General features: G+C 45.1%; 1 protein-coding gene and 1 long non-coding RNA gene across 2 annotated transcripts; one reads left to right on the top strand and one right to left on the bottom strand.

Moving 5' to 3' along the window:
* Positions 1 to 2151: 2151 nt before the first annotated feature.
* recql5 (RecQ helicase-like 5) lies at positions 2152 to 15890 on the bottom strand. Its single transcript, XM_069710003.1, is given in 20 exon segments — positions 2152 to 3284; positions 3384 to 3456; positions 4066 to 4272; positions 4909 to 4954; positions 5044 to 5702; positions 5844 to 5992; positions 5995 to 6025; positions 6123 to 6216; positions 6338 to 6408; positions 6694 to 6752; positions 6840 to 6876; positions 8418 to 8514; positions 8602 to 8820; positions 13447 to 13529; positions 13615 to 13777; positions 13855 to 13966; positions 14060 to 14156; positions 14812 to 15333; positions 15458 to 15579; positions 15750 to 15890. Coding segments are annotated over 20 exon segments (3063 nt in total). The 5' UTR covers positions 15847 to 15890; the 3' UTR covers positions 2152 to 3159.
* LOC138627582 (uncharacterized) lies at positions 9499 to 13453 on the top strand. Its single transcript, XR_011311398.1, has 3 exons — positions 9499 to 10071; positions 11967 to 12085; positions 12451 to 13453. It is a non-coding gene; the product is annotated as an uncharacterized lncRNA (long non-coding RNA).
* Positions 15891 to 16243: the final 353 nt, after the last annotated feature.

Here is a 16243-nt window from a genome sequence, read left to right as displayed (position 1 = left end):
CAGCGACTGCCGGGGAATGACAGGCTTTCTTCTGTCCGCCTCATCCGTCTTTGATGTGCAGCGGGACGGGGCGGACGCAGGCTGGCAGCCCGCTCGCTCGCTCGCAGCGGTGTGGCAAACGCTGCTGCTGCGTTCACGTGCAGTGGGAAATGGTGCCTCTAAATTTAACTGTTCACTGCTGCTGCAGCGCGGATTGCTGATTAATGTTTAACTGCTGATTTTTTTATTTTTTTTTTACTTCTTTCACTGATGAGACAAATTTAACACCATACAAAGCCGAATAAAACATCTGGAAATAATACAATCTGAAAATTATAGGCTAATAATATAAATATAATATGATACAACTGAAAATCTTGCCTTTTAATACAAAAATTTAAAAAAAAACTATGGTACTATATCTGTATGCAAGATATTTGGCATTTGTTGAATTGTTGGGTTTCCTCTCTATAATGTTTTCAGGTTCTGTAAGGACTTTACTGAAATAAATTGTGTTGACTGAATAAATAAAATGTAATTGACTTCAAATGAAGCCACACATCAAAACAAATTAAAAACCTTGAATACTCCATCCTCTCAGCTCTAGTTTGAATGTGCAGAAATGTAAAATACACTTTATTGTGTTTACTGTCTTCTTTGCTGGGAAACAACCCGACTCTACATTTACCGTGTTGTACCTGAGGTAAGTGCAAACGTTTCTAAATCTCTACAACATACCAGCACAAAAGCCAAATCATGGACATTTTGAGAGGCGCGAACCCTTTTAAAGACCTAAAGGTAGCATTAAATACAGCATCCATTTTAAAGCCTTTATTGGGTTTGATGTTTTGCAAATATTGAAGCACATCCTACAGCTTCTATTTTAAAAGAGTAATCTTGTCACAAGTTGGTACTTATCTTTTTTTACACCTTAACCCTATAGCTAGGTGTTTAGAAAAGTAGGCTATTGTTTCTTTATTTTTGATTTTCAGGAGCTGATTGCTCTCTGGGTAGATCAAAGAAAATCACATGGTGGTTATTTCTTGCTTCTCCCAGTTTTGTCAAACAAGAAAGAGACATTGTGTAGTCAGTGGATTGTGAAGAAGGTGAAACCTGAAATCTGACACGGCTTTAAAGTTAACCTCCAGAGGCGTGGATGTGACGTAACAGACACGCCGGTCACGTTTTCATCAATCAATGTGATCACTTCCAATCAAATCAAAGCAATCGCAAGCCTTAAATTACAAGGAGCTCCTGAAGGCAGCACCACTGGAGGTGACGTCACCCTACACTTGACAGCGTCCCCGGCAGAGACGTCTCCCCTCCCCTACCACCCACTGCTCCATAAAGTTTAAATGTCCACACCAAGCGTTCATTTGTGAAGACAGAATGAGAGACGTCTCACACGGTTTCCTATTCAGCAGACTTTATTGTAAACATTTAGGAGCACAGAGTCTGTGGCTGTTTAGACTCCGCACAGTCCGGCCTCAGTGTCCATCAGTGCTTCCAGTACTCTTTGGGTTTCCTCCTGACAGCGGAGACAGAAACTGGCCTTTCACAGGCACTAGAACAAAAAGAAGATTTCCTTCGTCGGAAACCACGTCGCTGAGAAAGAAAAACATCCCTCGACACTAATTCTCCCATTTCTAACGAGACGATAACGTAAAAATGAAATCGGTTCATATTACATACAAGAAAATCCAAACAAGACTGTTGTCCACCACACAACGTCCCATCGTTTGTCTCCGTTTTGTTTGTACTCGGTTCCAGCAGTCAAAGACACAACGTGTAGCAGCAGGTGAATCCGTCTCTCAGCTCCCCAACAGAGTCTGGTTTATGACCAGCACTAAAACATCACGTGGTTTTAAATATCTCATCCCCGTTCAAATCAGATCATGGACACGATTAACCGTCGAGCATTTCCACGCCGTGTTTCATGAAGCGCAGTTTGGTCCCCAGAGGATGAATCCCAGAGGATGAATCCCAGAGGATGAATCCTAGAGGATGAATCCTAGAGGATGAATCCCAGAGGATGAATCCCAGAGGATGAATCCCAGAGGATGAATCCCAGAGGATGAATCCCAGAGGATGAATCCCAGAGGATGAATCCTAGTGGATGAATCCTAGAGGATGAATCCCAGAGGATGAATCCCAGAGGATGAATCCCAGAGGATGAATCCCAGTGGATGAATCCCAGAGGATGAATCCCAGAGGATGAATCCCAGAGGATGAATCCTAGTGACTTCCTCTGATCTTTCCTGCAGCGCTGTGGTCAGGTTGACTTTTCCAAAACTTCCAGTTTATGAATAAACCCCTTTGTGTTGACTGCTACCTAGCTACTAGTAGCACGCCAACACACTGTGACACTGTGTTGGGGAACAACGCTTATATCGATGATACCTGCTGCACCTTTTGTACGTTAGCGTGCTTGCGTGCACCTTTTCTTGCAGCAGACATTTGGACTCGTCACGGCAGGTAAAACACGGTCAGCACGAACTTAATTAAGTTCCGTTAAGTCTCCCCGTGAACCGTGACAGTGACCCAGGCTGAACATTTACAAGGACCCTGCGACCACAAATCCAGTTTTGTTTTTATGTCACCAATGACACTCGTGTTTTCCTGCCGAGAAGCCCAAATGTGAGCTGTGACGGAGATCTGTTGGTGTAATGCTCAAAGCACCACTGAGCCCACTTTACAGCTGTACAGGGTTTTTAGCAGGGCTGTAGACTTGGTGTTATTCATTCAAGGAAGTATTTGGTTTCTGTCCATTTCAGCTCGGTATGAAAATCAACATGCAGAGATGTAAAACATGGTTTCCAGGAAGTTTTAAGTGCAGACTGGTTTGAAAGCTTTTACTGTTTGCCCAGGTCGTTGTTAAATGAAGTCCTGCTGCTGCCCGGTTAAAAAAAAAACTCTGATGACCAAAACATAAAGTGTACTCAAGTTGGGAGTATGTGGGCTAAAACATAAAGAACACGCGTCACGTCAGCGTGCACGCTGTTCTCCCTCGGCCCGTAACAGTCCTCGTTTTATTGCTCAGTTATTGACATAAGCTGCTATAACAGCAACCGGCCCTGAAAATGCAGAACAACGGTCAGCAGGAAGCCTGAGGAAGATGAGACGCTTAGGCACTGACGAAGAGGAAGGGTCGGACCCTGAAAAATGGCTTCATTTCCCCCCTCATTCATCGTCCTCGGTGGTGTTCGAGCTGTTCGCTCGCCTCAGGTGCTTCCAGTCCGCTTCGCTCTCACAGTGCTGGACTCTGCTGAAGAAGCTGTTGATGAGAGTCTTGGCTTCTGCTTTGACTGTGAACCCAGAGACTTGGAGTTAGACACGAGTCAACCGCATGAAGCAAACAAGTCGGTTTATTTATTTGTTTATTTATTTTTTTTCCCACCGCTTACCTTGTTCTTTACCTCGACTCCTACCCTGAGCAAGAAGGTGAGACAAGTAGCGAGCGAAAGACTTGAACAGCTCCTACAAACAACAACAACAACAACAACAACGCAGCTCAGCGTGAACATCTCAGACAGGTATCATTCATGTTTGAAGAGAAGCAGCAAGGCGACGAAGTAGTTCCGACATTTGGGATAACAGCACAACCTGCTCAATGGGAATATTTAATTGGAATTTAATATCATATAATATGCAATATCGGGGTTTTTGTGTGTGTGTGTGGCTCCGGTCATCCGTACCGTAACAGCACAGGTAGTCGCGCACTTAAAATCTTAAAAATACATGACTCCGTTGATATATTTTTTTTTCAGGGAATATCTTACTTACGACAAGATTGAGCGAGCCGAGCAGTTTAGTGTTTATTCAGTCTGAGAAACCATTTCTAGAAAGCAATAAAAAAAAAAAAAAAACGGGACTAGATCTCGTCGCTGTTGCTAGGGTCGTTGCTAAGGGTCGGCCTACTTCCTGGAGTAGTAAACATTGCACACGTTAACGTTCGCTCCTACCGACGGGACTGGTCGTTATCCAGTGGTTAGTCCCACCCCACGTGTTGCCGTGGCGACGGCGCGCCCGCTACCAAACAGCGGCGTGTTTTGAAGAGTAAATTTAAACACCGCTTCATCCACACACCTTGTTGGCAAACTTCCCCCGAGTGTAGAAGGGGTCCAGATAACGGACCACGATGTCAGCCGCCTCCTTCAGCGTCAGGGCCTTCGGCGGCTCGGTGACCGGAGTCCTCTCCTGTACGTCGGGGTTGAAGGTTACTCTTCTGTCGGTGGGCCGTCTGCGCTTCGCCGGAGGACACGACTCCCTGCTCGCCTTCGCGTCGTCCGTTATCTGGACATGTTTCATTAGAAAAGTGCAATCACGTTTTGAGCCATTATAGTTTTGTACAGACGTGCATATTTTTTTTTAATTATATCTACATATTTTATCTATTTTTTTTCCGTCTTCTATTTATTCCTGTGCTGTTGAGGTCGCCTGGTAACCAACTGTCGCTCACAGCGTCACTTTTCTTCACTGTGATAACGGTCTGCTAATTCGTAGCTCATATTTTCGGACCAATCAGCGACCGGGGTCGCTTTTTAACAGCGCTTGTCCCGCCCCTCCTTCACTGTGATTGGACGGCTGGTGTCAGCGATGAGAGCAACTCTCTGTGAACTCCCGGCGACCATAAAAAAACAAACACTTGAAGGTCCGGTGCTCGGCGCAGAATAGACGTTCATTAAAAACAACTTTCAAAAATGACTGTACTCGTGAAAATAACGCTGTGGTGGAAACTGTAAGTAGTTGCAGCGACGGCAGAGGCTCGGCCGGTTTCGAAGCAAGCTGATTGGCTAAAATTAACCGGAGGTCGACGCCCAGCAGGAGTGCTGCTGCCAAACTAAATTTCGTTGTATTGTATTGTAAGATGTAATTATCAGTCACTGAGTGGAAGTTCAGCTTTAGGCTCGAGAAGCAGCAGAAACCTACCTCTTGAATCACAGGTGGGTCAGCCGGCTCTTCGGGTTCGTTTAGTCTGTTTGAGAGGGAAGAAAAAGGCAATTAGAGTTGATAGAAGATTTGTTCACCAAGTTTGGATCAAATGGTGCACTGAGGGTTTATTACTCTGCCGCAGACGTCGTCTCCTGTTGAGGTGTGTCAGGAGCCAGCTTCAAAATATCCTCTTCTTGCATGTCCTCTTCTTCCTCGCCAGGTATAACGATCACCTCAGCTTTACTTCCTGCTTTGATCACATCCTGAGTCCCTGATTCTACAGGACTTCTCTCCACTGCTTCCACAGCAGCAGGTGAGCATCGCGCCAGGCCAACATTTTCTTCCTGGATCACAGTGGGAGTGTGAGACAACGTGGCGTCGGGTTCCTTCGGCGTCTCCGTCTCCGTCTCCTCCAGCCTTTTCTCTGTCGTTTGTTTCTTTCCAAAGTACCGGGAAATGTTGTGGGAACTCTTCGCAGCTTCCGCCAGCTTCTGCTGCTTCTTGCTCAAGGCTCTGCCTCCTTTACTCGGGCTGTTGGAGGAGGCAGCGACGGCGTTCGCTCTGGCTCTGATGGACGATGACACAGCCGCTGACGTATCTGCGTTTGTCTCTTTTATTCCGCCTCCGTTCCCCTTGTTAGCCGACTCTCCCGAGCTGTCGTTGAAAAATCCGCCGCTTTCCGTCCCTTTGTTGGAGACCGTGTCTAACGTGGAGGGTTTCAGCAGATCGTTGGCGATGAGGAAGGGGTTGGACGAGCCCCTCATGCCTGCCCCGACTCTCTTACGCTTCATCTGGAGGGAACATGGAACACAGGGAACATGTTTTCCTCTGCGGCCACACGACTCTACAATATATGCTTGTATTTTTCTTTTTCTGAAACTTTATAGAGAATAAGTAGGCGAGGCCATGAGTGGGTCATAAAACACTCTTACTGAGTAGATCTCTGATGCCGAAGTGAATCCCTGCAGCTCGTCAGTAAATGAGGAAGAAGAGGAGGATGCATAGTCTTTGACTTTTTCCTCAGTTTCTCTTGAATCTCTGCTGCTCGTCTTACTGCCTTCTGCTTCTGCTGTTTCCCCCCTGAAGCAGGTGCTGCTTTCTTCATGTCCGATACCTTGAAAATAAGAGAGGAGGTAAGCATAAATATTCCAAATGCTATTGTAGCCCCCCCCCCACACACACACACACACACAAAAAGAGTCTGCAGTTACCTTCTTGAGGACAGCAGCTTTGTACAAGTTGGAGGACTTGCTGGCTTTGAAGACCTCGTGCTCGATGTCCACGGCCGAGTACAGATGGTCGTAACTGAGAAACAGAGCGGAGACGAAGGACAAAGTACGATCACTGAGAGGACCGTTGGTCATGTTTTTTAATTATTGAATTATGAAAAAGCACAAAGCCTTGAGGAGTAGGTGTGCATATTTACTTGAATGCATCTTCTGCCCCCTGCTGGCCGTGCAGCGCCTCCTGCAGGAGGAACAGGCAGTGCTCTCTGGCCTGAAATGTCACACAAACTTAATCATTGGTTTAAAATCAAAATTAAATAAACACGTCAGACGAATAATGATGACATGATGGTTGTGAGGCACATCATTAAGGGTGAGGAAGGTGTGCAGACATAATTCTGTTCTTTTACAAAATGTCTTTAAACTTAGAGACTCGTTTCTTTTCAGGTCCCGTTTCACATCTCATGAGCCGAGAGTCCGTGTGTTCCTGCAGAAGTATTGATGAACGCAGCAGGTATGAGGAATGCGTCCGCTGCGTTCATGTTTGGTCTTGTACCTTTACGGTGAGCCGGGGGATCTTCTGGTTGCCGGCCTCTCTGAGCTGGCAGTCAGCATCTACGCAGCGGGACAGGCTGGTTATACGACAGCACAGAGCAGCCAGGACACTCATTCATGACCGTTTTATGGCCGTGTGGATATTACCTGGCGGAACGAAGTCCCTACTCTGACTGCCGGTGCTCTGAAGAAACAGAAGTTCAATATTAGTTCAATATTCACCGAGACAAAGTCACTTACAGTCACACATCGTTCATCCGGTGCTCTGATCTACGTTTAGTTGTTTTTTTAGAGACGTGACACACTTCCTCCATCTCTGCAGCATCACCACTCACCTCCTCACACGTATGCAGGGATCCCGCTCGGAGCCAAAAATCTAATTCCATGACTTTCAGACTAAAAAGCTGAAATTCTATGAACACAAAAACAAGCTGCTGTTGTGCTGAGCAGACAAGAAACGCCAAATTGTGTTTATTCCCATCAATTTACAAGCTCACAGGCGTTTACAGTACAAAACTTTTCACTACTTAAAGCCTACTATACAAATATGATCTCACACAACGAGGCCTTGACACGCTTATGTGCAAAAGACTTGAGGCCAGCATGCTCCTTACTGTTGGTGTGCGAAGGTGCTCCTTCTCCCATATTAGATAGATCTATAGTAGTTTTATAAACTTTACATTTAGCTTTTCTGTCATCTATTTTGTATCACTAAGTCTTTGAAGTCGTCCCGTTGAAGCCAAACCTCCTGAGATTTACACGTTCCTGCATGTTTGCCTCCTAATCAGCTACAAGAAAAGTGCTTTCCACTCGTTGACGAACAGAAAGAGAATAAAACAGGAAATACATGTGAAATAACGGGATAAAAAAACAAAAACAAGAAAATATTATATTTTGATAAATAGCAACTAAAAATGAATCATGCGAACAAAATTCCCTGATATTCAATGATTCAGCACAGACGTTCCCTGTATGGAAAAGAGTTCCCTGATATTTCCTGACCGGTGGGAACCCCGTGGCTATGACATTGAAATCCGCCTTCACAGCCACATGAGCACATTTAAAAATGTTCCCTTCGCTTCAAAACCTCCTCATGTCTCCAGGAAAAGAAAACAGCTGCTTGAATTAAGTCAGTTAATACTCTTTTCAAATGGTGAAAAGTTTTCACAGCAGTATTAAAATGACCACAAAATATTCTTTACCCACTCCCACAGAATAATCCACCTCTCCAGGTGTCTGTGTATGCGCCCACTGAGGACACGGCTGCATACAGTGTAGTCCACCTTTAAGGCTAGAAGAGGTGAGTATTTATATATTTGGGGTGTTTAAATTCTCTCAATTGTCAAAAATAAGTCTTTCGTTTAAACCCGACACATTTGAAATGAGGTTCTGAGTGTCACTTGCCATCATCGTGATTTATTTGTTATTTTTGTTCCGTTTTGAATATTTTCCAATCATGATATTCCTTTTTTTTTTTTTTTTTAATGCTGCGCTGTGAATGTTGGTCAGCCGCCACCTGGACCTGCTGAGGAATAGTTTCACTTGAATGCCAACTCCGCTGAACATGTGGAAGTCATTACACAAGGAGGGGCCCCCCCTTCAGCCGGCACACAGATGCACTCGGGGCCGACACGAGCACTCGGGCTTGCAGTGGCTTTTCCTAATAGTTAGAAAATCGTGTAGACATGTGCAGAGAACATTTGTGTGTTGATGGTTCGGATTCACCTTCCGCATGTTCATCTGCTTCTTAAAGAGGTCAGAAAACTCCTTCTTCCTCTTTGTGGTATCGTCTTCGTTTATGTCCGATTCTTCTTCGTCATACCTGCAGGGCGTGACATCAGCGTTCATCTACAGGATCATCATTACGTCACATCAACATGTCAGAAAAATGCCACAAAATCTGTCCTGCCTTTCAAAGCCGTAACCCTTCTTCCCTCCTTCGTAGAGGTTCGGCTGGAACCCGAACGGGCCTCTGGGCTCTTTGCTCTGCGCTTCGGTCTTGGTGCTGAGTGCGGTCGCGCTCTCCAGCTGGGCTCGCACAGCTTTGGGGTTCCGACAGAAGTCGCAGGCCCCGGCGCAGTTCGGCGTCTTGTCCCCGAAAAACTTGGAGATGGTGGCATGGCGACAACTGATGGGAGGATAGGAGACCATGTTTTTTTTTTGTTTTTGTTTTTTGAAAGGCTATGTCTGTTGTGTAACAAGGAGGTAACACAGCTCCTGCAGTTTAGATCAAATGATGATTTGCGGCTGCACACAGTAAACATCTCCGCATCATACACAGACCATCCGGCGCATCATCGATCTGTTAGCTGTTGTGTAACCGTCATGCACAAACATGATCAATGCTTCTGTTATGAAATACGTCGCCATTCTTTGTCTCATTAAATGCAAACTACAGTTGTCCTACAACAACAACCCTGAAGCCGACAGACTGAGTGACGAGCTTCAGCTCTGACTTCAATACAGCTGACGCACGGACGAAAATATCAAAACTTAAAGGAGTCCAAAAACCTTGAAACTGAAAAATAATAACATTCATGTTAAACTGGAGGTCACTTTTATTTTCTCTCAATACGTTTTCTGTTAATATCTCGACTTTATAACAAAAAGAAAGAAACAAAAATGGGGCAACTCTTTTATTAGATCAAGAGTTATGTAACAGCCAATTTTCTCTCACACACACACACACACACACACACACACACACACACACACACACACACACACACACACACACACACACACACACACACACACACACACACACACACACACACACAGAGTTGGAATCAGCCCATTAGACGAGCCACTTCAACAACACACTAACTACCTTGCTGGAAAGGGAAACGCTGCCACCTTCTCTCGTGAAACAGAGAGAAGCAGTCCCACCAAAGGAGGAGGGGAAAGACAGAAGAGGCACACAAAGACTCTGAAGCAACTGGCAGGCAGGACTGTCACAGAGAAAACGGCCTCTGAGGCAGACAAAGAAAAGCGAGGCAGAGAAGACGCAAACCGCAGAAGAGAGGAGAAGACTCAACGCAGGAAGAGATTAAAAGCAGCGAGACGAGAGGGCTTAAGAGCAGCGGACGGGACTCGATTCAGTCCGTCCAATCGCCGTCATCAGCACCTGTGGAGTTATCCCTCCGAACCCTAATCTCCGCCTGACAGCTGATCTCGCTCCTCCTCCGCATGACGCGCCGCGCGTCCTGACAACAAACTCGCACACCGGCGAACAAGACACTCAGTAGGCGACTCCTTCAGGGACCACATGCCCCGCTCATCACCTCCTCCTCCTCCTCCTCCTCCTCCTCCTTATCCTCATCCTTTGGTTTTGTAATTTCTGACAGTTGGTCAACAAAAACATCAACAGCTCTCAGAGGTAAGTGTGTTTTTAGTGTGCAAATGCAGCGCGAGAGACGAGGCAACTCTGAAAGACTCCAGACCGGAGAGGAATGTGAAGAATGTGTTAATGAATATAGACTCATTGAGTGCAAACATACATCAGGGAAGTTTAAGTCGCCTGCTTCAGAAGTAAGGAGGTGGAGAAACTCCGCAGTTATACAAATGACGTTTTTAACAGCTGGACGTCAAAAGGAGTTTCTCAGTGTTTGCACACAATCTGTAAGTGATCGTGTTCATCATGAAACCCTGCAGAGTTTTTTTTAATATAAAAAGAAAAAAAGAAAGGACACCAACAAGGTCTGAACATTCACCAAGAAATATCATTTATCAGTTGGCAGTCATCTGCAACGCTGACTTACTTTCTCCGGTGATAACAGTCTGCATGTTCTTAAAATATTTAACTTCTAAATGTTTTTTATGTGAATCCTGCTGTGATGAACTACAGATGGACTGAGTGAGTAAAGAAAAGTATTTTAATAGTTAAATTGGCACATGGTTGTTCCAAAGGCATAAAACAACACGCAAGCTTTCAGCTGCTGCAGTGTCACGTATGAAGTGTTGCTGTACGCAACAAGCCTGCAATAAATCCGTCCTGTGTGACGGCTGGAATATCAAGTTTGAGTTTAAGCTGTTTTAGAAAAGGGCTGACTCAGCTTCATGGCTTTTTTCCCCCAGTGGCCAAAAAAAAAGTTAACCGACAGGTGTTATTAGGACATAATGGAGACTATGAATAGCATGTGCAGAGTAATCCAACACCTTGAAGTAGTTTTGCTATTTGATATAAAGACATTAAAAGAATACAGTATGTTGACGTTCTGGGAAATCTGCTTCTCGCAGTTGGTTAGCTTCGCAATGCTAACGAAGAAAGTTCAGACTCTTGTTTAAGGTGTTTACGTGTCATGTGACCTTTTTTTTTTTCTTTCAAGTTTTAAAAACAGAATATAATGTTTACGTGTGGAAAATATAACCAGGAGACTTTTTTCAGACCTAATTTTGAAGTGACAGATTTACTATTCTTTCTGAAATGAGGCTGTACACTTAAAATGTGTACAAATATGCATCTAACAGGCTCCATGTATGCTTCTTATCTATATTTGGCCTCGGGAACATTTTGTCTCCCGACAAATAAAGACGCTCCACTTTCCTTGATACCAGTTTTTCCTCTTCATGCAAGTTTACTGGGGCAAAAGAAAAAATACAGAGGGAGGACAAATTCTGAAAACATATTTGGACAATACGTGAGAAACATTTTGCATGGGACAAAATATCTGTTAACCAGGTTTTCCCCCGATAACCCGTCTTATTATGGCTGGTATTATATATTCCCTCATATATCCAGTCTTTGTGCTGAGCTAAGTGGAAGCTAGATGACCGTGACATTAATCTCATTATCGCCACAGTGAGTAAACTCTCAGCAACAAATAGTTTACATATTTCCCAAAACGTGATCCATAACAATCAAATAAACTATATTCTGAGGAGTTTGGATTATTTCACGCTGTTCTGTAATTCAATACGAACAATAACGTCTTCCAAAACTGTCAAAGCCACAAACTGTCACACCCATTTCAGCAATTCAGCAAGAGCACAGCAACTCAGTCAGCAGTAAATCAGATATCTCGACCCTCCACCATCACCCATAAACTCCACTACAGTGGATCCACACTGAGCACAGGAGGCTGGCATCAGGAGAGCTTTCTGTTCCACACTTCAACACAGAGAGAGACTCGCTTCTTTTCTTGTTGTCAAATTGACTTAAAGTCGTCTCACCCACTCAGGGTGTCAGGAACCAGCGGCGGTAGTTACATCTCGGTGACAAAGTCATACGTGTACATATTGTTCTGAGAGTCCGCCTCGTGTCTGCCTCTCTAGGATGGATGCCAAGGAAGAGACAGTGAACCTCCTGAAGAAGATATGGGCAAAGCTGCAAGGCCTTCCCGACGCCAACCCCCTGGACCTGGGAGCTTTCTTCATCCTCTTAGCCTTCATCCGTGAGTCTCACCTCTTTCTTCCTCCTCTTAGCCTTCATCCGTGAGTCTCACCTCTTTCTTCCTCCTCTTAGCCTTCATCCGTGAGTCTCACCTCTTTCTTCCTCCTCTTAGCCTTCATCCGTGAGTCTCACCTCTTTCTTCCTCCTCTTAGCCTTCATCCGTGAGTCTCACCTCTTTCTTCATCCTCTTAGCCTTCATCCGTGAGTCTCACCTCTTTCTTCCTCCTCTTAGCCTTCATCTGAGTCTCACCTCTTTCTTCCTCCTCTTAGCCTTCATCTGAGTCTCACCTCTTTCTTCCTACTCTTTTCTTATATTCTTTTCAAAGTGAGCTGGTCGTGACTCTGCATTTATCTGCCCTCCCACAGTCATGGTCGTGCTCATGGCAGTGCTGGCCTGCGTGAGCTTCTGCTGCTGCAGCTGTCGCAAAACCAAGGTGAAGGCGCCCGACGCCTGAGTAGATGTGCTTCACACAGCTGTACGGAGACGATCTGTCTGGACACTGAACTCTCTTCAAAGCGCCGTAGATGGTGTAAAACACCCATAAAACCCAACAACGAGCTTTTTGTGCAGCTCTCGAACACAATTAATCATTTTAAGTGAATGCAAACTCATTCTGAAGAGTCCCGGATCGTTTAATATACCTGTATATACCTCTATATTTATAAATCATACAGGGTGTGTTTAGTGCCATTCAAGAGACCCAACCCTCCGACAACAAAGCGCCTGACAAGCACAGAGAAGGATGTCCTGAAAGGCTGCCAAACACACCTGCTAAAGCTGTCTGGCTTTCAGGAGGATCGACATTCTTTAGAGCATCCCTGCACTCTGCAGGTCAACAACAACACCTGAGGAAAAACTCAGGGCCGACACAACTGGCTTTAATAGTGCAGGCAATGCTAAGAATGTACAGGGTTATTTACAGGATTGAACATGTGTAGAGGTGTTTAAAAAAAAAAAGTTTTTTAAAAAAGAACAACAAGTTGCACAGCGGGATATGAAGAGAAAAGCCAAATTGGTTTGTTAATGTTGTTTTTCTGAACCTAACTACGTGTCATTATTGAGGAATGAGAGCCGGCAGTTAAACTTTGAGTTACTACAGATGGCAAAGCAAAAGAGAAAAAGCGAAAGAACAAGTCTGCCCTCTGCTGGACAACACTGAAAGGGCCGGTTATGTTTTCAGGCATTATACATACATACTGTAACTGAAGCTATGTTTATATATAAAACTGCATGTTAGAGCAGCAGGTGGAGAAGTTATGTAATGATGTGATGCTTTGACTTGACATTTATTTGACTTTGATTTGTATGTAGTGAGCAAGAAGCTACTCTCTCTGCACGTGTGCACCGAATGCGTCTCTTACCTTTCTTGGACACAATATGACACCATGGCTTCAAAGTCTGTCATGGCCGTTTTGTCGGACTCCTTCGCAGTGCCACGTTTATTCTGCAGACAGGTACAAGAGATTTTTCACAAACCTGTCAAATGACCAGAGCTGCTTACGTCTAGAGTGCTCTGCTGTTAATCTGACCTGTTTCCGTGTGATCTCCTGGCAGATCAGGAAGTTCATTTGCTCCTTATCCTTCGGTGAGTAGTACGTACGGCAGGAAGCGGGCAGACCGTCTCTCCCTGCTCGCCCAGACTCCTGGTAGTAACTGGCCAGCGACTTGGCGAGGTTCCAGTGAGCTACAAATCTGCAGAAACATGAGCAGTATTTAACCTCAAAATTATTCAGGCTAATGTCCAAAAGAACTCCAATGAATTGCCTTACCTGACATTAGCCTTATCTACTCCCATGCCAAAGCTGATGGTAGCAACGATAACCAGCACCTTCCCCTGCATCCACTCGTTCTGGGCCTCCGTGCGATCTCCTGTCTTCAAACCTGTGAGAGAAAAAGTCGAACTACTGGTGTTTTCAAATCATACACCCACACTCAAAATGTTAAAAAGTTAAAAAAAAACAAAAAAAATCATACCTGCGTGATAAGCTCTGGCCGAGACTCCAAGCTTGGTCAGCTGGTAAGCCACAGTTTCACAGCCGTCCCTGGTCCGACAGTACACGATCCCACAGCCCTGTTCAGACAACAAGTGGCGTGAGGAAACCAGCGTCCTCACAGAAAATATGCTTATAAAACTGGTTATAATTCTTCTGTATCCACCTGCATAATTTGTGATCAGAAGTTTATAGTTAAGTCCGGCTGCATCGTCTCAATTAAAATGATCAGCAGGATTTGAGTTTTGGCATCATGGCGGAGCAGAAAGTTGACAGAGTGACTCTTCAGCTGTAAAACAACCTGCTTTCAGCACACAGGTACTCTCGCTGTTGTAAACACTGAACCTACATGATTTCAGTGTAACTTACACATTAAGGAAGGTTGGAAATGAGGATTTATGTTCAAATTGTTTATATTAACTGCTCAAACATTGTCAGCAGGGTTTTCCTCAGGATTTTTTTGGTCCAGTATGGATCCTACAATTAACAGAATCAGAGGGCTGAGATATAATTCAGGTGTCATGTTTTAACTGTATATGAAAAAAAAAGACAATTATTGTCATCTGCCTGTGTCCTTTTATCAGAGATATCGTTTTATCTGAATATATGTTGGCTTATTAAAATAATACATAAAGGTATCATGGCTGTGGTAAAAATCAGGAATTTTTAAACCTCATCATATTTGTCTCAAATCCACAAACTTTAAAAGGACTTTTGCGAGTCACATCTACGAACCTGACTATTAGAGCCGCTGTCCAGCGCCAGCGCCTTCTGAATAAAGGCATAGAGGTGGGCGTAAGCGTTTGGCAGCAGCTCCCTGAAGATCACGTCATAGTGCAAGTTACTGCGGAAAACAGGCGTAGCAAAAGACAGCAGCGAGCGCAGCCTCAGGGACTGAACAATGTCCTGCTGTACGTTCTTGGGTGCCGTTGCCGTCAGCGCCAAACAGGGAACTCCCGGTAGGCGAGCTCGCAGCTCACCCAGTTTGAGGTAGTCTGGCCTGAAGTCGTGGCCCCACTGGGAGACGCAGTGAGCCTCGTCCACGGCCAGGTAGGACAGCAGGCCGCGCGAGCACAGGCCTGTCAGGCAGGGCTGGAAGGAGGAGGAGGCAACCATCTCCGGGGTGATGTAGAGGAGCTTCAGCTTCGGGCTGCTGCTCCCCAGGTCGGCCATGATCAGGCGGCGCTCCCCCGCTGGGATCTTGGAGTTGATGGAGCAGGCGGGGATGTCGAGGTCCCTCAGGTGAGCCACTTGGTCCTGAGGAGAAACATGGGACAGGAAACGCATAACAAGCGAGACTTGCACACACAATCTAATGCGTGTTGGAAGGGTTTGTGTCGCAGAAGAAGAAGAAGAAGAAGAAGAAGAGACGGACACCGACCTCGATGAGAGCGATCAACGGGGATATCACCAGAGTGATGCCCGGAGCCAGCACGGCGGGCAGCTGGTAGCACAGGGACTTCCCCGCTCCAGTCGGCATGCACACAAACACGTCCCTGTCACCTGCAAGGAGGACCACAGGCACCGGGATTTGATCTCTGACAACACGACGCCTGAGAGTTCATTCAGTCACACATTTAAACGTCGGTTGAAATGTCCCGTTGCTATTAGCCGGCTAACGTCTGCATTAACAAAGAGAAAACAGCGGATAAACAGCCTGTTTCGTGACTTACCTTTGATGACCGCCTTGACAACATCTTCCTGTAGTTTAGACCTAAAGCTGTCAAAGCCAAAATTGTTTTTTAAAGCCTGTTTCAAACTTGTTGTCATCGTTTGTCTGTCTGAGAGGAACTAATATAAACCTCCCTGGCGCGGTCGCACACTGATTACGTCACTACACGTCGCAAAATACAAAACAAATGGTAAAGATAGATAGGTAGATAAACGTTTAAAAAAAAAAAAATGGGTCTGCAATTCATTCATGTAGTCTATATCATTTTTACTTTTACATTTGTGTTAATGTGGTGAAAAAAGTTGTCCAGTTTATATTTTGCCGGTGTGTGTCGGAGGTCTCTGATTGGTCCAGCTGCTCCACTTTGAGTGGATCACAGCTGCTGGATAATTGCAAATGTGTAGAAAGAAGTATGTGGATTCACTCTGCTTATTCTTTTGTTCAGCCGAGGGGAAAGAAATCGGAAATATTTTACAAAATTAAAAGACACTTGTA

The sequence above is a fragment of the Brachyistius frenatus genome, unplaced genomic scaffold (genome assembly GCF_029030835.1).
Source record: "Brachyistius frenatus isolate BFR_SWC_R1_liver_20210118 unplaced genomic scaffold, ASM2903083v1 Contig_88, whole genome shotgun sequence".
In the NCBI taxonomy this organism is placed as follows: Eukaryota; Metazoa; Chordata; class Actinopteri; family Embiotocidae; genus Brachyistius; species Brachyistius frenatus.
Note: the sequence above shows the minus strand (reverse complement) of the source record. Positions and strands in the feature narration are given on the sequence as shown.